This window comes from Capricornis sumatraensis, chromosome 17 (genome assembly GCF_032405125.1).
Source record: "Capricornis sumatraensis isolate serow.1 chromosome 17, serow.2, whole genome shotgun sequence".
Taxonomy (NCBI): Eukaryota; Metazoa; Chordata; class Mammalia; order Artiodactyla; family Bovidae; genus Capricornis; species Capricornis sumatraensis.
The window spans coordinates 59458083-59482445 of NC_091085.1; the positions used below are offsets into that span (position 1 = coordinate 59458083).

Sequence of the window (24363 nt, forward strand, 5' to 3'; positions counted from 1 at the left end):
CATCTAAAGTTGTTTTCCCATAAATCCCCTTCTTTGGGGTTCCCTCGGTCAGGCTGGGCTTAGGCTGCACGAACTTCCGTCCGACTGCCTGCTTTCTTCACATCTAGGCATTTCTTTTCCTTGAGGAAAAGGCTCTTCTGACATCATGGCACACCCTCCTGATGTCATGCTGCAGTGACATCATTACTGCTGACCAGTGCGTCCCAAGCCTATCTCCAGGTCCCTTCCCTTAGACGCCCCCTCCCTTCCCAGAGACAACCCCAGCCCCTAACACTCTTCCTGCCAAGTGCCCAGACTGCAACGTCATGTCCGCCCGCCCGCGAGGCGATGACGTCAGGGCCCACGGCTGGCGTCACGTGCCCCCCCCGCTGGGGGCGGGCCTTGAGGGCGGCGCTTCCGGTCCGCGAAGCCAGGCGGCCAGAGCTGCGGCGGCGGCCGAGACGGGACGATGGCGGGCGCTGCGAGCGAAGCTCGGTTCGCCGGGTTGTCGCTGGTGCAGCTCAACGAGCTGTTGGAGGACGAGGGGCAGCTGACAGAGATGGTGCAGAAGATGGAGGAGGTGAGCCGAGCGGCAGCTCAAAGCGGCGACGGCGGGGCCTCGAGGGGGGCGCGCGGGGCCGGGGGCCGCCGCGGGCTGGAGGTGGCCCGAGGCCGAGATGGTCGCGGTGCTTCATGTTGGGTTGAGGAGACTGGGACGAGAAATTGGGGAGGGGGGCGTTGAGGTGGGGTTGGGGATGAGGGGACCGAGGCTGGGGCGGAGCTGGGAAAAGGGTCTTGGGTGGACAGAGCTTGCGGGGGCTGGAGGGGTCCTGAGGCGGAGTGGAATGCGGATTAGGGAGCCTGGAAGGGGCGTTCGGGATCGTGGAGGGCTGTGGCCGAGTTTGGGGCGGCGAGGAGGGAAGGGAATTGAGGGACCGAGACTGGGTTGGAATGGGTCGAGGGGACGGTAGTCGAGGATTGGGGATGCCTGAGACCGGACTGAGGGGTTGAGGGTTAGGTCTGGGCAGTGGTTGGGGTTGAGGGGAGGGTTGACGGGTACAGGGAAATAGTTACTGGGATCTGAGGATAGGCTTTGAGGGGCTGAGTGGATTAGCTAGATAGGAATCATGGGAAAGGATCGGGGGTTCCGAGATGGATTTGGGGGCAGTGTCTGTAGCTAAATCTGAGAGGTGGTTCTGAGATGGGCCTTAGGGGTGGGGAGGGGTCTCCAAGGCTGGGAGACACGCGGCAGCGGACTTACCTAGGTTAAGATCTGATTTGGCCGTTTATTTGAGGGATCCTTAGGGTCAGAGAGCCTGTTCCGGGTCTGACTTCGTTTGGAAGGCGTCTTGCCAGTGTTGTCCCAGGGGGCTCACCTCCGGTCTTGTGGGTTGGCAGAAGGATGCCATGCCCCCCTCCGTAGAAGAAGGGAATGTGGTAATTCTAGTATGGTGGCTCTGCCCCATAGTGTCCTTCCTCGCTGGGGCCAAGTTGTTTTTTAGGAGACAAACCGGAGGTCAGGGGCTGACAACCCACCCCCACCTCTGATAGTAGACAGACTGCCCCGTCTCTGCAAGGTGTGCCCACTGCTGTTTCTGGAGATCTCACTCCATCCCTTGTAGCAGGGTTTGTTCTCAGGGGTAACTGACTTCGCTCCTGGTGTGCTTTCTTCTGTCCTTTTCCCCCAGCCCTTTTGAACTCTTTCCCCGAAAGTCCAGCCCTGTGAGTCTGGGTCTTCTCCAGGCTGCTAGACCCAGGCCCAGCCAGCTCTCCCCAGCCCACCTCCTGCTTTTACTCCTTTGTCTCTGAAGTCTGAGCCTTCCCACGCCTACAGGGCCAAGCTTCTCACCCAGAAGCTTGTGTGGGGGCTTTTGGCTTGCTTTCTGCAAAAGGATTGACTGTTCAGCACTGAGCCAGCCCCCTTAAAAGGGGGCTTGTATGGAGGTTGCACATTCAAAATCACTGGAAAACCCTCAACAGATCATTGTCCAGAGCTACAGAGAGGCCACTGTAGTAAGATGGTATCAGTCTTTCCATTAATCCACCCCTTGTATTCACAGGCTTTGTAACTTGGCACATATAACATTGCTCTGAGATGCAATTCACCCCATTTATGGTCTCCATGTGGCGCTTTCCTTTTAAGAGAAGAATAAGTGACAAAATCCATCTTTCTTGACTGAATGAGAGTTTCATGTCTCCAAAGAAAGAAAATCTTTGCTTAGTTAACTCTGCTTGTCAGTTGCTGGGAGACCTTTTGTTGACTGCCTGCAGGCATCTTTCTAGTTTAATAATAAAATGATAGGTATGTATTTCTAATGTGTAACACTGCCTACAAGTTAATTTTATTATATGTGACTCCCCAGTTTCAGGACAGAGTACTGTAGTTATATTAGTAGAACATTAATCGAAGTAAAGTGCCTTTTAGTGGAGGGAAGATTGTGGAGTCAAGTCAGTCTGCTGACTCAGGCTGTTAGGACAGCTTTACCTGTTTCCTCTATTTGAGACACACCGTAGGTTACTATTTAAAGGGAAAGGCAGATTAATCTAGCAGGTGTTTTTCTGTTTTTTTTTTTTTTTTATTAGTACAGATGATCTTCATCCCAGAGTACCTCATACAAATACTGAGGACCAACCTCTCTTGATTAGGCCACGTGATTAAGTTAAATTACTCAGCAGAGGTTTGTCCTTCAGGGTATAGTGCTTTTATTAAAACAAGGAAATTGAACGTGAAAACCAGACTGCCTTAGCCAGACAGCTCACCAGCCATGGTGACCCTTCGAAAGTCCTGTTGCCCTGGGTATGTGTGGTGCGTTTCTGAGGGAAGGGCTGTGATGTGAACAACCAACATTCTGGCCCTGGTAGTTTCACTCAGCTCCTAATGTTGCGAGTTGGTTTATTTGGGGGTGCCTGTGAGACAGAAGGAAATATTTGTGAAATAGCTTTGACCAGATGGCGTGTTTATGATCTGGTGTTAAAGAACGTTTGGGCTCTGGAATTATACATTCTGGGCCAGGCCTGGCCACTGCCCAGCTGTGTGACTGCAGGCAGGTCACCTCACCTCTGTGAGCCGCCGCTGGGGAAAGATATGTGGGAAAAAAAATATACTTCTTAGTTTTATTTTTGGCCGTGCTGGGTCTTGGTTTACAGATGTGGGTTTTCTCTAGTTGTGGTGAGCGGGGGCTGTTCTAGTTGCAGTGATTGGACTTCTCATTGCAGAGAAACTGCCCACATGCTTCTCTCATGGGGCACAGACTTTAGGGCACTCAGGCTTCAATAGTTATGGCACAAGGGCTCAGACACCCTGTGGCCTGTGGCATCTTTCCGGACCAGGGGTCGAACTTGTATCCCCTGCATTGGTGAGACGGATTCTTAACCACTGGACCATCGACCACCAAGTTCGGTGAAAATACTTCTTAGAGTTGACTTGGGGATTATATTAGAGAGTGCGTGTTAGGTCCTTGTGTGAGTGCTTAGTCATGTCCAATTCTTTGGGACCCCATGAACTGTAACCCACCAGTCTCCTCTGTTCATGGAATTTTCCAGGCAGGAATACTGGAGTCGGTTGCCATTTCCTTTTCCAGGGTTAGGTCCTTAACATGGTACGTATTAATAGTGTTCAATAAAGAGTAATTGCATTAGTAATTTGTAGTTCTCTTTTTGGAACAGTTACTGACAATCATGCATATAAGGTCATCCCAACCAGATAATAGGGTCTTATTTCAAAAATCTAAAGTAGATTTTTATTTGCTATTAGCCTAAAATTTTTTTCTAGCTTTCTGTGGTTAGGGATTGTCTCAGTAGCACTAGAATGAGACAGTAAATAGAACAGGACTTTCAGGCGCAAATCTCTTACCCTAAACCAAGGCGTTTTTTTTTTTAATTGGCAGAAGGAAGTGTTTTAAATTGTAGAGTAAGGCTTCTTCAAGCCTGAGGGGCTATTTTGTGGCGACTGGAAAGTGTGGCTAGGTTTTGAAGGCATTCACTGTTGGGTTTAAATACAGCTGTGTATTGTGCTTCACTTACATTGTTTTAATTGTGGCATCTGAGCTGTAGTCCAGCTGGAAACTAGAGTCAAATTGTGTTGGAGCAGCAGACATTCTCATTTTCCCTGCCCTGGGTTTCTCTTTTCCTGTTCCTCTTGTCTGCACGCAGTTCTCTAAAGTGTAGTGTGTTCCTGCTGATCGGCAGCTCTTTCCTTTTGCTCTGGGCTGATATTTCTTATGCACACGTTTTTATTTTTATGTCAAGTTATTTTTACTTGGGAGTGGAATGGGCCTTTGTCTGTCTGTCCACATTAACCCCATTGGACTTGCAGGGCACTCCCTTAAAAGGAACCATCGCTCAGGGGATTAGGCAGCTAAACCGGACCTCTTGGGTCATTCTTCCCAGTGTGCTTTCGGAGGAAATGCTGACGAGTTGGTGTTAGCTGAGGATTCACTAAGACTTCAAACTCAGGAACTCTGCTCTTGTGGCAGGTGAAACTGCCCACACGCAAAAACTCTGAGGATCTGAGAAACAGTTCTGTGGAAACTCAAGAGCCTGGTCTGGAAGAAGCTGTTTCCCTAAGGCGTGTTCTGGGGTGATTTGTGTGGGGCTGCGAAGCTACTGCATGAATCATAATAGCTCTTTGAAGCGTACTGACTAGGGACTGCTTCCTCAAACAAGCTCTGAACGCTGGTGGGACTGGTTTTTAGAAGCTGAGATGTGAAACCCTTTTGAGTGTCTACTACTGGAGTATGTTTCTGTTCCTGTCATCCAGTCATTATTGTATATATATATACAGGCTTCAGCTTTTATGTTTAAATCTTCTCTTCCATGGACCTATGACTTTAACTCTTGAGGAAAACATTACTGTGTCCCAGAATATTTTCTGGAATCCAATACTGGCTGACTCTTTTTTCTTTTTCAAAGAAAGCATCTAGATTTCGTGGACAGACTATAGCTGCGACTTTCGTGACTTATTTCATTGTTTTCCAGCTCAGTGCGTCCCCGGGAAAATGAGGACAGTGGCCAGGCCTGCCTTTTAGGGTTCTTGTGAGGCTAAGTGGCATAGCAGGTGAAGTTGGAAGAGGGTGGCTGCCTTTCTTTGGAGAGATTTTCAGAATTGTTTAGGCTGGCTTACGTGAAATCCGATCCCTTATTTTACTTAATTGCTGTCTACTTCCTCTCTATTGATTAAAAGCGCAGTGGGGGCGGTGCAGTACAGAACTGGCTTTTGTTACCAGTGATGTGACCTTTGGCAAGTGTTCAGTCTTTTTCCAGTTGCAGTTTCCTCGTTGAAAATAAAGCGGATAATAACAGCAAGCGCCTCCATAGGGTTGCAGGTGGGCTAAATCAGAGAAGTTGTTAGGATACTTATCATGGTACCTGGAACAGAGTGAACACTGAGTAAGCTGTCGTTATTGGCTGTTACTGCTAAAACTAAAAGGCATGATGTCCTGGCTGCCATCTCAAGACGATCCCGTGTCAGGTCCATGTCTGTGGAGCACTCGCTGTGTGAGGCACTGTAAAGGGCAGAAACATGGATAGTGTATAATCTCTGTACTATAACTTAGGGAGATTCAGTGCACAGACATCTACAGCAAGAGAGAATGGGGGGGCTTCGGTTTGGGGAGATGAGACAGGTGATGGTGTGGCCGCCCGGCAGGCTCCCACAGTTGAAATGGTGTTGTGTATGCTGTTTCAGTCGGAAAGTCCTGTATGACTCTCTGTGACCCCATGGGCTGTAGCCCACCAGGCTCCTCTGTCCATGGGATTCTCCAGGCAAGAACACTGGAGTGGGTTTCCATTCCCTTCTCCAGGGGATCTTCCCAACCCAGACATCAAACCCACATCTCCTGCATTGGCAGGCTGGTTCTTCACCGCTCAGCCACCAGGAAAGGCCTATGTTGTGTATATTTTACCACAGTCGTTTGTTTATTTTTTTTAGAGGAAGAATAAGAGAAAGGCCAGACATGAATTGTAAATAACATTGAATGTCAGATGAAGAGGGGCTTTCTGGCTAGATTAGGTTCCTACTGCAAGAGATGGACTTTGATAGGCGGGTAAGCTTTAAGAAAATAAATGATGTAATTCCTATAAGGGTGTGGAATGACACAAGGAACATCTGTGTACCTGCCAGCAGCTTAGGAGGAAAATGCGACCGAGCCAGAGCAAACCTCTGTGCTCCATCCTGAGCGTGATCGCCATCCCCCAGCCAGGGAGCCACTGTCTTGAATTAGGTGTTTATTTCTCTAAATTGTATTTTGACAGAAGTCAGGGCTCAGAAAGGTGGCTGAGCCCGGCACTGAGCAGGGCAGATTTCATGACTCGTGAGTTACCAGGTCAGGTTTGCTAGTGTGAAGGGAAGTGACAAGAAATAAAGCTGACGAGGCCGAGAGCCCGGGCAGGAGCTGGGTGGCGACCCACTTGGAAGCACTGAGTTTCCGTGACTTTGGAGCGGGGCAGCGGCGTGATCGGAGGAGCGCTTCAGGAAGGCCGTGTTGGCTGCAGTGTGGGCTGGATTGGTGAGGGGGGTTCCGGAAGACCAGGCGAGAAGAGGTTAGGATTCGAGCCAGAGTTCTGGAGGGGAGATGCAGACCAGTTTTCCGAACCCCTTCCCACCCTCGTGGAGCTGCCCACTGAGGGGCCCCATCAGCTTTGCCTTCCAAACGCTCTTCCCGCTCAGTCACAGACACATGGCCCCTTAGCCTCTTTTGTGCCTCCTTGGTGGCACTTGACACACATTTTGTAAGTCACTTGCTTCCCTGTGTCCCCGCCTGGCACAGGGTCTCCATTCTTTGTGTCCTGGGCACCCTAGCACAGGCCTGGCACATAGGCTGTGCCCAGTTAGTGCTCCTGAGTGAGTGGAGCTAGCTGGTCTTTAAGTGAAAGCGAGTAAAAGGAGGGCCCAGAGCGAGGCTGGAGGAGGGGGGGTGGTCCCTGGGGCCGCGGGAGCCCAGCATAGGGGACAGGCAGGGCAGTTATGTGGCCTCGTGCAGTGGGCAGTTGACTGTGCGGTTCTGGAGCTCAGGGATGGTTTGCTTAGAGATACAAATTTGAGAGCAAAGTAACCTCTTCCAAGCACTTGTTGAAATCATGGGGAACATAAAAGTTTAAAAGGCCGTTGGGCTTATCGTCGGTGGGTTGGGAGAAGGAAACGGGTGCCGTGGAGGCGCAAGGAGAAACGGGTCTGATGACTCTTTACAGACAAGTCAGCCTCCTTTTGCGCTGCCTGTGCTGTACACACTGGTCAAGAGGAACCTCAGGACACGTGCAGTCGAGGTGCTCTTGAGCCCAGTCAGCTCGGTCGTAGATTCGGCTTCTATCACAGCATTTGGCAGGTTGTCGCTCAGGGGGCCATGCCAGGCTGCAGTGCCCGGTGTCTGTAACGACCCGTGCGTCAGCCTCTGCTCACGCGTGTGATTGCTGAGGCTCAGAACACGCTAGCTGGTTTATCTCCTTCCTCAGCTCCAGGGGGTTTTCACATCCCATCATCATTCAGGAAAGCCATCCTACCCAATGGCATGAAGACAGAGGAGAATTCTGAGTTTCTTCATAGGGAAGAGGGAAAGGAGAGCCATGGGTGGAGCGCTCTTGTCAGTAGGTTGCCTCGCAGTGCACCGGGGGAAAGCTTTTAAACTGAGCAACACGCTCCATCGTACCAGAGTGTATGTGAAAAGCAGATATTCACGTGGTTGTTACATTACAAGCAGTGCCATAGTTAATGTTCCTTTCCAATCAAATTTTCTATTGTCTCCAAGGTTAGCTAATGGCGCCCTGAGGTTATTTTCATACCATAGCCCAGGGCCAGGGTTGGCAGAGGGACAGGGTAAGTGCTAATTAATGTTTGCCATCAGAAAGCGGCTTTCGTTAATGTGAGCACAGCTGAGGTTGAGGAAGTTTATGCGTTTACTCAACCTTCATGGAGCACCTTGGGGAAGTGAAACTGCTAAGCCACAGAATTTTCATCTTTGAGGATCGCGCTGGTGCACGTAAGCCGATCCCAGTGTACCCGGGATGCAGTAGGGGTGAGGGCACACCCTAGTGGGAGGGAGACCCGGAGAGCCTTTGCAGGGCTGGGGGTGACCGGCAGGAGTGTTTCCTGGAGGAGATGACTCAGGAGCTGTGATTGATTGCAAGGGTGCATTAGCCAGGTAAGGAGGGAGAAGGGTTTCCGGGCCCCACAAACGGAGACAGAGAGGAAAGAAACAGCGTGTGCACAGGACTGTTGCAGGCCTTGCTGGAGGGACCAGGGGCAGGGCGTGAGGGGACGGGGTCAGAGAGGCCGGCAGAAACCAGACTGTCCCACACTTGCGGAGAGGGCTTGGGCTTCACCTTCCAGTCACAGGGAAGGTTTTAAGCCTGGGAGTGGTGCAGTCACACTTGGTGATTCATACAAATGATTCAGGCAGCCAGAGGAGGATGGATTTGTGGGGGTAAGACCAGAAAGCAGAGAGATCAATCAGAAGGCTGAAAGAAGATGGAAGAAAAAAATTTTTTTCAGTGAGCCAGAATCTCTTAGCGGGGAGTCTTACACCGAACTCAGTGCCCAGTTTGCTGAGTCTTGCTTTGCACACAACTCAGATAACGACACGCTTGGTCCTCTGGCTTGTCAGTGGCAGATTTTTTCCAGGGTGTAGGAGATAACTAGTAGAGCTGATCATACGCCATCAAGAAAGAAATGAAGCTGCTCCAAAAATGGAAGATCAGCTGTTAAGCATAGTGGTTAAGACAGGATTTGGGTTGCTAGGAGACTTTGGACACAGATGAACCTTCCTAAGTATTGCCTTCCCCATCTTTAAAATGGGAGAATTAAGATATCATCCTTAAGAGACATTTGGAGAATTAAATAAGACAGTGTTTGTAAACTGTGGAACACGGTGCATGACAGTTTAATAAATGCCCAGTAAATAAAGCTTCAGCAGTTGTTAATGAAGTGGTTGGGGCTGTTTGATTTAGGGTAGGGTTTGCCTAATTCCGTGGCTTTTGATGGTGATTACGTTAAAAAGTTTCCATGGTGGAGAAATTTGGGGAATCTGGTTAAATAAGACGGGTTTTATTTTTGCTTTGCTTTGTCTGGTTTCTCTCTTACAGCTATTAATAGTATGTATTGCAATATTTCCCACACTTAATCAGTCTGGTAGGGCTAGGTCCCCTGGGCATACTTCGGCAACTGCTTATTTAAGGTCATAAATGCAGCCATCTGCTTTCGTGGCCCAGGAGCATGTTTTTATCACAGAGGGCACTGTGGCTACTTGATACTGACAATTCTGTGCCATCAAAGGCTGTCCTGTTTTCATCGCTGTTTGAGAAGGCACGGAAGTATATATAGTGTGTAAAATTTCTGATCCCAATTGATCAAACCTTTAAAAATTGCATTTTTAACATTTATATTATAGAAAAACTAAAAAATACAGAACTATGAAGAAGAAATAGGTAGTCACGTGTGATACCACCACTCAGAGATAAACACTGTTAAACATTTTATATGTTTTCTTTGTTTTCTGCCACTGGGATAATTTTGCTTGTATAGTTTTTGTCTTGTTTTTTATCTGTGAAGTTATGCTCTGAGCACTTTCTTATTTTTTGTCAGAAGATTCTTACATGACATTTTTAGCGACTTATATTTTAATCATGTGGGTATGCTGCAACTTGGACAGCAAGGAGATCCAGCCAGTCCATCCTAAAGTAAATCAGTCCTGAATATTCATTGGAAGGACTGACGCTGAAGCTGAAATTCCAATACTTTGGCTACCTGATGGATGGGAAGAATTGATGCATTTGAAAAGACCCTGATGCTGGGAAAGATTGAGGGCGGGAACAGAAGGGGATGACAGGATGAGATGATTGAATGGCATCACCGACTCAATGGACATGAGTTTGAGTAAACTCTGGGAGTTGGTGATGATCAGGGAGGCCTGGCGTGCTGCATTCTATGGGGTCAAAAAGAGTCGGACATGACTTGAGCGACTGAACTGATGCTACAATTTATGTGACTAGTCCCTTAGGTACTGTTTCTTTTTTTTTTGCTTTCATAATTTATATTGCAGTTAACATCTTTGAACATAAATCTGTTAAAATATCAATACTTAAGAATGACTTATTTTCAAAAAATTATTAAGTATCTGGTGATTTTTATAGTTAGAAATTTTATTCCCTGTATCAGTTATAATTGCAGTTTTTTTTTGTGTGTGTATGAAATTTAAGTAGAATAACTTAGAGTAACTGATTCTCCTTTGACTAATCCCTTTCTCTACCCACAGACTAGGAAAAAAAAAACTTGTTAGAATAGCATTTTCTCATACTGAACAGAAGATGAATAATTTCAGTCATGTGAGAGTAAACCTTATCTATTAAACTGAATTTTTGAGTCAGGTGTTGGAAAGTTCATCTCATGATATATTTTACATGTAAAAGCAACGCCTTCTAAAGATGTAGTCTTAATACACACCCAGATCTTCCTGGAGAGGCGTTTTCTCACTTGCACCTGTTTAAAGACGATCCCAGAATATTCTCATGCATACTTTTCTTGTAGATTGTGGTTAAGAGGAGACGAAGAGGGGGAAACCCCGAAGCTCTCACTAAACAAGTGAACGCTTTGGTTGGCTGTGCTGGCAAGGAACTGCAAATGAGAAAAGCAAAGTTTAGAAGTTCTGTCTTCCATAGACTGCTTTCTTTTGGGAAGGGGAGGAGGGATTTGGATTTTAAAATTACAGTAGAAGCTATTAGTTGACCTCCCTCCACTTAACTAAAGTGTTCCAGTAATTGGTGCTCGCCAGGCCCTTTATCAGATACAGGCCCTTTATCAGATACAGTGATTGATGCCTCCCCGCCCCACCCCCCTCCGTCATGTCAGATCCCCCGGGCATTTCGGCTCCCACACCAAGTAATTACCCACAGTCAAGTGTGTTGGCTCTCAGACCTGTTCACTCTGATTTTATTTGTTATAGTAATTACATGATTTCATTAAATACTATGGCAACTGATGAACCGTGTATGAAAACTGTAAGCTGGGACTTCCCTGGCCGTCCAAGGGTTGAGACTTTGCCTTCCAATAGAGGGCATGAGGGTTCAATCCCTAGTCAGTGAGCTAAGCTCCCACATGCCTCCCTGGCCAAAAAGCAAAAAACATAAAATAGAAACACTGTTGTAACAAATTCAATAAAGGCTTTAAATGGTCCACATCAGAAAAATCTTAAAAAAAAAAACAAAAAACTGTAAGCTGAGGGCTAACAGGTGATTCACTAGAGGAAAAAAAAGCTAGTGAATTAGTTATGGACTTGCTGGGGGGAAATTGAAGATTCCAGAAGGACTCTGCTCTCATCTTGCTTGTCCAGTGTCTTTTTTTAAGTTCCCCACAGAGAGGCTGTGGTCTGAATGAGGAACTTCTGAAACTTGAGCTGGTGGACCTTATCTCTAAGAAAAGACCTTTGCCTTAAATGAAAAACATGGATAAGATCTGTAAAATTCTAAGTGTTTAGTGAGTTACCACTTTAACCAAACTGCTCAGTTAACCAGCAGCTGAGCTGACTGGTTCTGATAGTATGAAATGAGGGCTTCTCTGCTTTCCTGGTTCACCTGCGGTGGGGTTCTGATTCCGTAGGAGTAGGGTGGGTGCAGGTGTGACAAGCCCCTTGCTTTTAGGAGGTGAGGGATGGAGACAGGTCACATCGTGGTCTGTTTGGGTCGCATCTTGCCTCTGCTCCTCAGCCCTCGTTGTCTCCACCCTGAGTCCCCAGGATACAAGGCCCATGACGCCAGGAGGGTAGCGGCTATTATTGGCACAGCTGTCCACGCAAGTCCAGGGAGTGGGGAGACCTTGTTTAGTTTCCTCTAAATATTAGGAAGTAAGTCTTCTGGGGGAAAAAAAAAAAAAGCCCAACAGAACACCCTGGTGTGTTGTGCCTGCCAGAAGTAGAGAACAATCAAATTGTGTGTCGCGGAGACTACCGACTTCTTCCCTGGAGCTGGTCCGTTTACTTTCAAGCCTAGTTTTTTGCATTTCTGGGTTCAGTTTTGCACTTAGAGTGAGTAACACTCAGCTTTAAGATGCGAGCCGGCTCCATGTGGAAAGGGTTGGTCGAGTCTGCATTCCTCGCCTGCTGCTTTCTAAGGACAGCAAGTTTCTGTCAGCAAGAAGGATTTTGGTATCTGCCGTCAGAAATAGCTGTCTTTTTTAGTCTAATACATTCTGTTTGAGTGGTTGTTTTGGTGGAACATTGATAAGCAGCTGGCAAATGTCCTTTCCCGAGTAGGCTGTAGCCTTGGAGATGGTTTCACACAGCCCACGAGACGGTTGTATTTTAGAACAGTTTCAGATTGTTCTCCAGTTCTTTAACTGTATTTTTTGTTTTTTTTCAGGTTCTTAATTTTGTTAGCATGTTAAACAGTCCAACTCAGCAGCTGTTGAGTTTTCCATAAAACTCAAGGAGTACTTAGGTTAAATCAAGCCACATTGGGTTGCGTTTGCAAGTCTCCTCTGGGATAGTGTAGGCTTGGGTTACAGGCTCCTCCTGAGAGGCTGTCTTTAATTGGAAAACTGATAAACTGAGTGCATCACTGGGAACATCTTTTCACTGAATGGAAGATGAATCTGGGCATTCTGATAACCTTTAGTATTTAAGCCTAAACTCAAATTGCATGCAACTTTGGTGAAATATAGCACAGTTAAAGGGAATGAGGTTAATCTGGCTGAATGCACGCCGACCTTTCTATCACCTAATCCCTAAGCCTGCTGTGTTTAAAGTCTTAATGCAACCTGAACGTTCCTAGTAGGAAGTACAAAGGCTGAGATTTCTTCCGTTCTGTATCTTTGTATTAAAAATAATGTTCTACTTAATTTTATTTAGAGAGAAAAGATTCAAATCAAAATGAATTTCCCACCAGAAGGAACCAGTATGTCTTTGAGAAGGACCAGTCTGGGTTGGGGGCCCCATGCTTACAGATGGGTCTGGGACGTCTTGTTTCAGCAGAGAGCGGGGCAGCTGTCAGGGCCCGGGGGGTGTCAGCCTGAGAGCCAGCTCGAGGTGTCTCCCACTGGCTGTGAACAACTTGAGCACTGGAAAGATTAATGACGACAGCTGGTTAAAAATCTGTTACCTAATAATGGTACCTCCAGAAAAAAAGCCTGCTGGTTGTTTTTAGAGTTTGCGGAGCACTAACTCAGCCTTCTAAAAGTGGTTTTAAAAGTGAAAGGGTGGTGAAATCACACGTTTATCCTGCTTTTCCTATATTAGTTATTTCAGATACTCAAACAGATGAGGCAGAACGCTCATAGAGGAATGCAGGCCGACCCACACAGAAGGTGAAACTAAAGAATTTCAGTAAATGTAGTTATGGTGTTGTAGTTAGAGTTAATAAAAGTTCCTATGCCTTACAGATACATAGTAATTTTGAGGGTGAAATGATACTATGCTGAGATTTGCTTTAAAATACATTCCCTAAAGTGAGGAGTTATAGGCAGATGGAATGGGGTTGGCAAATGTTGCTGATTGTCAAACCCAGGAGAAGGGCACCCGGGATTCATTTATGTTTAACCTTTGCTTTTCTTTGTGTTTGAAAATATAAAAAAATAAATAGGAGACATAAACAGGAAGGGAGTTTAGGCGGTTGTTGGCACTTAGAGACGTGGTGGCAGGCGCGATAGACTGGCCTGTGCAGGAGAGAGGCTGCTGTGGCGCAGTCGATGGTGCGATCGTGCAGAAGACGCTGGGGCTGAGTGTCCGCACACTGAAGGCTGCAGGTCCAGAGCTCCTTCTAGGTACTTGGAACTGCGGTGGTCTCTTCAACCTCCCTAAGACTGAATTTCCTTTTTCCCAAGTAAAATGGGAACAGATCTGTCTCACGCTCACCGAGAGGGTTAAATGGAGGTAATATGTGACGAGAAGGTGGCACAGCGCCAGGCGTGCAGTGAATGTTCGTTGGACATTGAACAGGTGCTGGCGAGTGAAGCTTTCCTGTCACCACCAATGACTCATCTTACCTAAATCTTTAAATTCACATCTGTTTGACTCCCCGCTCCCCCGCTTTTCCTCCCCAGGGCCTTTTATTTGAAGAGCAAATGCAGCCGGGGCTGTAGTGCAGAGTGAACGGTGCCCTCTGGAGCTGGGTGGTGTTCAGCTCCCAGGGCCTGTCTCCAAGGAGGTCTTGACGCGGAGACTGATGCTCAGGAGGACAGACTTTATTCTGGTCGTTGTCTCCCCCAGCTTGGCACGTAATGGTGCTTCTTAAGTATTTTTTGAATGAATGAATGAAAGGAGCCAGCCACTGTGTGAAACATGTTTTGGTGGCTCTCATGATTCATATAGTCTAGGTACTAGAGTTTGTGAGTGATTAAAAAAAAAAGATATGTGAAATAAGTGGCTTCAGTGGCACCCCACTCCACTGTTCTTGCCTGGAGAGTCCCAGGGATGGGGGAGCCTGGTGGGCTGCCGTCTGTGGGGTCCCACAGAGTTGGACATGACGGAAGCAACTTAGCAGCAGCAGCAGGAGGCCATCACAATCATAACTTTACTCCCCACATTTTAATAGGCTTTCCAGGAGGGCTGACTTTCGGCTGAAGAGAAGGGATTGTGTGAAGCTGACTGGTGTTTGATGAGTGCACTGTGCTGGATGTCTGATGTCTGCACCGTGGCGGGGGATTTTTCTTCAGAGCATCACCGTCATCAGCTCAGTGTCCTCCTTTTGCATCTCACTCCCAAACTGTTGCACTCCTGGCGCAGATAGTTTCACATGGTTGTTTGTAATAGCGAGCATTTATCTGTGACATTAACTGTTTAAAAATGTATTATAAACGTTCAAAGAAGCTAATTTTCAGAACAGCTTAGCAAGGTTTTAACAATTGACGGGCAGTGGCCTGAGGCCGCAGCAGTCAGGAGTCCTCCAGATCCAGTGGGACCAGCATTTAGTGCTAGGTGGTGGTGACTGGGTGCCGTGCCACGTTCTGGGCAAGGGGGAGTGAACACGACACACTTCTCGTCTTCAGGGGCCTGATGTTCTCATCAGAAGGCTGAGCGTGTGCTCAGATGTCATTGTATGCCCCGGGAAAAGCCATTCCACTTCTGTGTGTCGGGCCTTTGGCAAGATGGGGCACTCAGCTTGGGGGGCAGGGATGTAGACCCCCCCCAGGGCCGGTGCAGGTCTGGCTACAGGTGTGCGCGTCCCACCTCCAGGCCTGAGGGATGGAGCAGCCTGTGGAGAACAAGGGAAGGAGCAAGAGGGCTGCTTTGGATGGGGGTGGTGGCTGAGGTCACCTACAGCCACCCCAGAGGGAGGGGGCCCAGAGAACCCCCTCCTCCTTTCAGGTTGCTCCCACCCTCAGTTCCCATCGCTGAGTCCAGCTGGAACCAGAAGGCACGTGGTGGCTGTGGTTCAGCCAGGCAGCCTCCCCGGGACCCAGAGCAGGATGGAGAGAGGATCTCGAGGGGAAGTGGAAGCTTCCAGCCCTGGATTCATTCCCTGTGGATGCCATAACACATCACACTAACTCGGTGGCTTAAAACAAGGAAAACTTATACTCTCACATGCTGGAGGCCGAAAGTCCAAAATCAGGGGTGTCCACGCTCCCTCCCTGCAGAGTCTCTAGGGGAGAACCCACGTGTAGCCTCTTCCCACTCCTGGTGTTGCTGGCTCCTTGGCTTGTGGCCGCATCACTCGTCCCCGTCTGTCTTCTCTCGGCCTTCTCCCCTCTACATCTTCTGTGTGTCTTGCGCATGAGGACGCTTGTCATTGGGTTTCCAGCCTCCCACATAATCCAAGGTGATCTCTTTATCTTCAGGTCCTTAACTTGATCACATCTGCAAAGATCCTTTCCCTGAATAAGGTCACATCCCCAGGTTCCAGGGATTAGCATGTGACATTTCTTCTTGGGAACCACCGTTCAGCCCACCACAAGCCCCCGTCACTCCCGGGAGCTGTGACGCAGTGGTGGTGTTGGCGTGGCTTTGTTTCGTTTGTCTTCAGTCAGTTGGCGCTCTGTGAGGGCAGGGTCTCTGCCTGCTTGTTCCCCCATGTCCGTCGCCTACCCTGCCCAGAGCCAGCGAGTAACAGTGCCTCAGATGATGCTTTTTCAGGTGAATGAATAAGCGGGTAAATAAGCACAGTGACCCACAACACAGGGTAAAACCAGAGGTGTGCTCAGTGAGGCCACGGGACAGGGCCCAGATGCCACTGTGTGCTATGGGGAAAGCCGGTTCAGCTGCATCAGCTGGGCCTCTGGCAGGACAGCAGGCACTCGGCTTAGGGGACTCCAGGGGTGTTTAATAAAGGGGTTCTTTACAAGGAGGCAGTGGGTGTAGACCCCCCAGGGCTGGTGCAGTTCGCCCTGGGGTCTGACACTTTTTTAAGTGGATGGATCGAGTGGTGTGTAGGTTATGCCTCATGCCTGGTGATCCGTGAGTGAGACTGTGGTGCTTTGAGGCCGAAAAGAGGCCCAAAGCCCTGTGAGGAGAACGGGGCGCCAGGCCGGGAGCAGCATGACCACGATTGTTGGCAGAGAGCGTTTTATCCGCCGGACAAGACGTTTGCTTGTTAAATAAAATGGGATTGTTGACTTTGCATAAATGCTAGGCCTCTGAGCCTGGCGGCGAGAAGACAGGTGTATGTTTTGAGTGTTTGCTTGTTTATTTTGCCTGGTCAGGCCTTACTGGCCCCACGAGAGAGCTTCGCTGTGGCGTGTGGGCTTCTAGCTGTGACACTTGGGTTCAGTGGCTGCGGCTCACAGGCTTAGTTGTCCCAGAGCACGTGGGATCTTGGTTCCCTGACCAGGGACCGAACCCTCGTCCCCTGCGTTGGAAGGCGAATTCTTAACCACTGGACCACCAGGCTCATCCCAAACCTGGTTGTTATCTTAGTTCCCAGCACAGATTCTGAGTCCTTCCTGGCTTTTCAGCATTTAAAGGACTTCTAATACGACTAAGGATTTCCATCTATTTCGTTGAAATTTGCTAACATAATTCAGTAACGACATCGACTTTGTTATGATAAGGACTCTATTATGGAGGAAGGACCACTCTGTGTTTTTCCATAAAAAGGTTTAGCTTGGAAACATCAGCAAGTGTACCCACCGAGTGTTCAGGAAGGAACAGGTGTAGCTGAAGGGGCCGACCAGCCAGCCAGAGTCGTGAGAAGCATCTGGTTTGGAAGACATGGCCTCACCGCACCCCCCAGCGCTGACCGCGCGGGACACCCCGGGGCCCCGTGCCTGGTCTGTAACACAGCTTGTGTCACCCAGAGGGGGGTTTAGGTCTGTTTTCTTTCTTAACCAACTTTATTTTTTACCACACTCCTTCAGATAAACAGTGGCCTGAGCATTTGAGGTGGCGTGTGGGCTCTGTGAGAATGTTCTGTGGTGATGTGTGAGCCGCCTGGGAGAGAGGGGAGCGCCCCTCGGCCTGGACAAGTGCACGGAGAAGACCTTCGTTGTTTTATTTGCTTTAAGCAAAGGCAGCCTCTCGCTAGAGCCTCTGCCCCTCTGGTTCTATTGATATCTAACAGTTATTTTTTTAATTAAAGCATGAATGTGAACGTAGTCGCTCAGTCGTGTCCGACTCTTCGTGACCCCGTGGACTGTAGCCTACCAGGCTCCTCTGTTCATGGGATTTTCCAGGCAAGAGTACTGGAGTAGATTGCCATTTCCTTCTCCAAGGGATCTTCCCAACCCAGGGATCGAACCCCGGTCTCCCACATCGTAGACAGACGCTTTACCGTCTGAGCCACCAGGGAAGTAACTTACTGTAAATTTATACATACTTATTGCAATGATTCACACATTGTTTAAAGTAGAAAGAGGAAAGTAAAAAAAAAAGTCACACCCTTGAGAGGTCGCTGTAGGCTGCGGGCGACCATCCTTTCTGCCAGCCCTGCTCACAGATGAACCGATGGGCAGAAGTCAGTATTAATCGAACTTGACTGTAAAGGCTGCCGTCACACATCTCAGTTTTCTTTGATTTTGAACAGAAAAGGAAAAGGAAACTGAAGTGAAACTGAGCAGACATATAAAAATGTTTCGTTACCACAGAGAGATTATTTCCTGAAAAGATTTCTCTGTGGTTAAGAAAAAGGATGGAGAAGGCAATGGCACCCCACTCCAGTACTCTTGCCTGGAGAATCCCATGGACGGAGGAGCCTGGTGGGCTGCAGTCCATGGGGTCGCTAAGAGTCGGACATGACTGAGCGACTTCACTTTCACTTTTCACTTTCATGCATTGGAGAAGGCAATGGCAACCCACTCCAGTGTTCTTGCCTGGAGAATCCCAGGGACGGGGGAGCCTGGTGGGCTGCCGTCTCTGGGGTCGCACAGAGTCAGACACGACTGAAGTGACTTAGCAAAGAAAAAGGATCATGAGAAACCATCAAGAGGTTGGAGAGCCTATTTTCAGTTTCAGGGTCTGTGGCTCTGCACGGTGGGCCTCTCCCGGCGTCCTCGGGGCTGTAGGACAGGAGGTTGAGAGTTGGATCGTCCCATCACCCATGGTGGCTGCTGCTTCAGCCTTGCTGAGTGTGGTCTGTCCAGTCCCCCACATCCTATCCCCACCTTTGTGTTGCAAATGATAGAACGAGGCTGGCCACTTCCTCCCATTTTTCCTTAACTGGGATGATGAAGAGGAACATCAGGGGGGAAGGTCTTTCTCTACCCACGGTTGTGTTGGAAGAGCTTTGTCAGAGGCTGAAGAAAGGGCTTCTCCCCACCTCAGCCACTGTCCTGGCCACCTGTCTCCACAGTACTGCCCACCCCCACCCCAGAGAGCACTGCAGGTGTGCCCTGGGAGGCCACTGGACATTTTCCTGATGTTCACGTAGAAACATCTGAACACTCGGGGATGGAGAGAAAGCAGCCAGCTTAACAGTCGTCCCTGTGGGTTGAAGTTTTAGTTTGCTTCCGTGCATCCTGTGTGTGACTTATAGCCGTGAGTCTGACCTGACGGGTCCCAGGAAAGTACGCTTTATTCATAGACATATTTTAGGGCGGAGCTCTGAGGCCGGATGCTCTGCTGGATATTGGGATCACCCGGGGCTTTGAAGACACTCCAGGACTGGTCTGGGCATGGGGGATTTGTGGACAGCCCCCTTCCCTCCTAGGTGGCTTAGTGGTAAAGAATCTGCCTGCGAGTGCAGGAGGTGCAGGAGACGTGGGTTCGATTACTTGGTCGGGAAGGTGCCCTGGAGAAGGAAATGGCAACTCACTCCAGTGTGCTTGCCGAAGAATCCCATGGACAGAGGAACCTGGCTGACTTCAGTCCATGGAGTCGCAGAGAGTCAGATATGACTGAGCATGCGCACCTCCCCTTCAGGGGACTCGGTTGACACAGACAGCCCTGCTGTAAGGTAGCCCTTGGAGGTGGTGGCGCTTGACAGTTCTCTGAAGACATGGGAAAATTCCTGATCTGATCACCATTAGATCCAGGGTGAGCGAGACTCTCCACAGAGGGTCTTGGGACCCCACAAAGCCTCTAAGAGCTCTTTTAAGGGAGCCCATCTGTTGCATAAAGGATTTGGGGCATCAAGCACTGCTCTTTTTTTTTTTTTTTTTAACTCCGTGTTTTTTTTACCCACCTTGTTTGCCAGACCTGGCCTCACGTGACTGTATTTTTAGGGGGCGAGAGGGTCTCTCTGCTTCATTCAGCAGATCCTTGCTGAGTGGCGCTGTGCGCTGGGTGCTTAGCCCACCACAGACGACAGGACCTGTCAGCGCTCCAGAGGGGTTGAGCGAGTGGGGACACAGACAACAGTGCTCGCTGACTGTCACCAGCAACAGGAGAGCGACACGGTGCCGGGATGGTGGTGGCAGAGAGGACAGCTGGGGGCCCTCTGTGGCCAAGGCACTAAGCTGGGGCTCATGGGGAGCCTGGTTGGCTCTCGGAACTGGCGGGGTGGGGTGAGGGAGGGCCAGGTCACCCCAGGTTCAGAGATCGGGGCACGGCGAGTTCTGTTCCATTTTCAGTGACCTGAGGACAGAAACATGCCTGCGCCTCTCAGAGTCTATTACACACAGAGCTGATTGAGCCAGAATGACAGTTTTCCCCGGGTGGTGGTTCTGGACTGTGACCTTGAACCCCTCTGCTCCCTTCTTGTCCATCAGATGAGACCAGCAGGAGAAGATCTCAGCGACAGTTTGTTTGTATCTTCTGTTTTAAAAAAGGTGTATGATTTTTGCCGTGCTGGGTCTTCCTTGCTGCTCTTGGCCTTCTCTGGTTGCGGCGAGTGGGGCTGCTCTCGAGTCGCTGTGGTCTGTTGCTGCCGAGCCCAAGCTGCAGGGCGGGCGTGCTCAGTCACCGCGGCACGTGGGCTCTGGGGCTCGGGCTCAGTAGTTATGGCACGCAGGCTTGGTTGCTTCGCAGCACGTGGGATCTTCCTGGAGCAGGGATTGAGCCCGTGTCCCCTGCACTGGCCGGCAGGTTCTTACCCTGGACCACGAGGGAAGCCCCTCAGCAGTTTATTTATTTACTTGTAACTAAACCTTAAATTTGGACTTCCCTGGTGGCTCAGGGTAAAGCGTCTGCCTACAGTGCGGGAGACCCAGGTTCAATCCCTGGGTCGGGAAGATCTCCTGGACAAGGCAATGGCACCCCACTCCAGTACTCTTGCCTGGAAAATCCCATGGACGGAGGAGCCTGGCAGGCTGTAGTCCATGGGGTCGCAAAGAGTCGGACACGACTGAGCCACTTCACTTTCACTTCACTTTCACACTTTAAATTTAGAGGTGATTGTAGATTCACGTGCAGTTGTAAGTGATAACACAGAAATCCTGTGTGCCCTTTCACCCAGGTTCCCCCAGTGACAACAAACCAGGCTTTGGACACCGATAAGAGAGCAGGGAACCATGGCCATGAGGGCTTCCTGCTGCCTCTGACAGCCACGTCCCTCCCCCCAGCCGTGAGCCAGTCTCCGTTTCTGTAGTTCTGTCATTTCAAGAAATGCGGCATCCACCGAATCACAGAGTGCGCGCCCCTGTGAGCCGTGCATTTCCCCCTGCTCGGCCGACTCGCCTGGGTCTTCACCCGGGTGTCCACGTGTCTCAGCAGCTTGTCCTTTCCCAGGGCCACGCCCTGCTCCTGCTGCTGGTGGCGCACTGTGATGAAGCCCTTCGCCCGCTGAAGGACACCTGGGTGGCGTCAAGGTTTTGATTACGTAGCAGGCCTTTCTGGACATTGATGTGTAGGGTTTTTTTGTGAACATAAACTTTCACCTTTCTGGAATAAATGCCAAAGCACACAACTTCTGGATGGTAAGGTAGTTGCCTGTTTTGTTTAAAAGGTGTTTCTGAGCTGTTTTCCAGGTTTATCTTGGTTTTGTTTTTTAAAAAATGTGTTTTATTGACATGTAGTCGGCTTACAGTGTCTCAGGTGCACAGCAAGGTGGTCCAGTTACATAAACATGCATACGGTATTTTTTGAAATTATTTTCCATCAGAGGTTATTACAAGATACTGACTGTAGCTCCCTGTGTTGTGCAGTGGACCTTTGTTGCTTGTTGCGTATCTGTTTTTTAATCAGAAATCTAGCAGTCTATTCATACTAAGTCAAACAAGTGGAATCAAAATGCCATAATTTTTTTAGGCAAAAATTCATAAGTTTTCTAAAATATATATTATACATATTTATATGTATACATCAGATATGCAGATGACAACGCCCTTATGGCAGAAAGTGAAGAGGAACCTAAAAAGCCTCTTGATGAAAGGGAAAGTGGAGAGTGAAAAAGTTGGCTTAAAGCTCAACATTCAGAAAACTAAGATCATGGCATCTGGTCCCATCACTTCATGGGAAACAGATGGGGAAACAGTGTCAGACTTTATTTTGGGGGACTCCAAAATCACTGCAGATGGTGATTGCTGCCATGAAATTAAAAGACGCTTACTCCTTGGGAGGAAAGTTATGACCAACCTAGATAACGTATTCAAATGCAGAGACATTATTTTGCCAACAAAGGTCCGTCTAGTCAAGGCTATGGTTTTTCCAGTGGTCATGTATGGATGTGAGAGTTGGACTGTGAAGAAAGCTGAGCGCCGAAGAATTGATGCTTTTGAACTGTGGTGTTGGAGAAGACTCTTGAGAGTCCCTTGGACTGCAAGGAGATCAACCAGTCCATTCTGGAGGAGATCAGCCCTGGGTGTTCATTGGAAGTACTGATGCTAAAGCTGAAACTCCTCATGCGAAGAGTTGACTCATTGGAAAAGACTCTGATGCTGGGAGGGGTTGGGGGCAGGAGGAGAAGGGGACGACCGAGGATGAGATGGCTGGATGGCGTCACAGACTCGTTTGACGTGAGTTTGAGTGAACTCCGGGAGTTGGTGATGGACAGGGAGGCCTGGCGTGGCCGCAATTCATGGGGTTGCCATGAGTCGGACACGACTGAGCAACTGAACTGAACTGATATGTATACAAAAGCTTTTCTACTGCACTTGATAAAGGCTTAAGAAAGAACATCAAAAAAAGAGAGACAGAGAAATTGGAGAACATAAACTAAATGAAATGGGAGCACTGAATATGAAGTAGAAAAAGTGAAACAAACTAGATAAAAGATCATCATGTAATCTGGTCATTTTTAAACATAACTGCTCATTAGAAACGTATCTGGAGCTCTAGAGGAAAAAAAAAAAAGCAGTACCTGAGTATTTTAATTTTCCAGAAAATTTGAAGGTGATTCTGATATGCATCTGGATTTTAAAAAGTGATTACAGGTTTTCTGTTGGATCCTAGTTTTGGTGATGTATAGAGTTCTGTTATTTTTCTGTTGACCAGTCATGATACAGTGGTATTAACTGAGTAATAGTTACATAATCACAATAGTAAAAGATGTTTATCAGTTTTCACAATCAATAGCCAGACAAACAATAAAAGATAATTACGATTGCAAGCCATAATGGGCACATGATTAACAATATAAAATAATTATATGCAAGTTGTGGTGTCAGGCAGTGATGTGGTGAGCAGAAGTGCATACGTGCATGCTTCTATCCACCCAGCAGTCTGTGTCTTTTGGTTGGTGTATTTAATCCATTTACATTTAAGGTAATTATCAATATGTATGATCCTATTACCATTTTCTTAATTGTTTTTGGTTTATTTTCTGTAGGTCTTTGCCTTCTTTTGTGTTTCTTGCCTAGAGAAGTTAACATTTGTAAAGCTGGTTTGGTGGTGCTGAATTCTAACTTTTGCTTGTCTGGAAAGCTTTTGATTTCTCCATAAATCTGAATGCAAGTCTTGCTGGGTCAAGTATTCTTGGTTGTAGGTTTTTCCCTTTCATTACTTTAATATCATGCCATTCCCTTCTGGCGTGTAGTTTCTGTTGAGACGTCAGCTGATAGCTTGATGGGAGTTCCCTTGTATGTTATTTGTCATTTTCCCCTTCCTGCCTTTAATATTTTATCTCTGTCTTTTAATTTTTGTCAGTTTGATTACTGTATGTCTCAGTGTGTTCCTCCTTGAGTTTATCCTTCCTGGGGCTCTCTGTACCTCCGGGACTTGGTTGAGGAAGTCCTTTCCCATGTTCAGGAAGTTTTCAGCTGTTACCTCTTGAAGTATTTTCTTAGCTCCCTTCTCTTTCTCTTCTCCTTCCGGGACCCCTATAATGTGAATGTTGGTGCGTTTAATGTCCCAGAGGTTTCTTAGGCTGTCTTCATTTCTTTGCATCCTTTTTTCTATATTCTCAGCTGTGGCAGTGATCTCCATGATTGTCCTCCAGGTCGTTTATCCGTTCTTCTGCCTCAGTCATGCTCTTGATTCCTTCCAGTGTATTATTCAGCTCTGTTTGTTGTTTAGTTCTTGCAGGTCTTGGTAAACATTTCTTGCATCTTCTCATTATTTGCCTCCATTCTTTTCCTGAGATCCTGGATCATCTTCACTATCATTATTCTGAATTCTTTTTCTGGAAGGGTGCCTATTTCCACCTCATTTAGTTGTTTTTCTGAGATTTTATCTTGTCCCTTCATCTCAGACATCACTTTCTGCTTTTTCATCGTGATTAACTTTCTATAATAGGGCTTGTTTTAGCTGCTGTGAAACCGTGCTTTTTCTTGCTTCTTCTGTCTGTCCTTTGATGAATGAGGCTAAGAGGCTTGTGTAAGCTTCTTGATGGGAGGGACTGGTGATGGGAAAAACTGGGTCTTGCTTTGGTGGGTAGAGCCTTGCTCAGTAAAGCTTTAATCCAATTTTCTGCTGATGGGTGTGGCTGCATTCCCTCCCTGCTAGTTGTTTGGCCCGAAGCCACCCAGCCCTGGGGTCTATAGGCTTTATGGTAGGGTTAATGGTGAATTTCAAGAGGGTTTATGCCAAGGGGCACCTCCAGCGCCCCCGTCCCTGTGGTGAGCCCCTGCTGGCCCGCCTCCAGAGGGGCCTCCAGCTCCAGCAGGTAGTTTTGGCCCAGTCTCCTGTAGGGGTCACGGCTCCTTTCCTCTGGGTCTTG

At 48.3% G+C, this 24363-nt stretch overlaps 1 protein-coding gene across 1 annotated transcript in view; it reads left to right on the forward strand.

The window, feature by feature from the left end:
• The first annotated feature begins 448 nt into the window (after nt 1–448).
• The window catches only part of VPS37B (VPS37B subunit of ESCRT-I), a 31159-nt gene continuing 7244 nt past the window's right edge, over nt 449–24363 (forward strand). Inside the window, exon 1 of the mRNA XM_068989977.1 lies at nt 449–559. Within this exon, the coding sequence (XP_068846078.1) occupies nt 449–559 (111 nt within the window). The remainder of the gene's footprint in view (nt 560–24363) is intronic.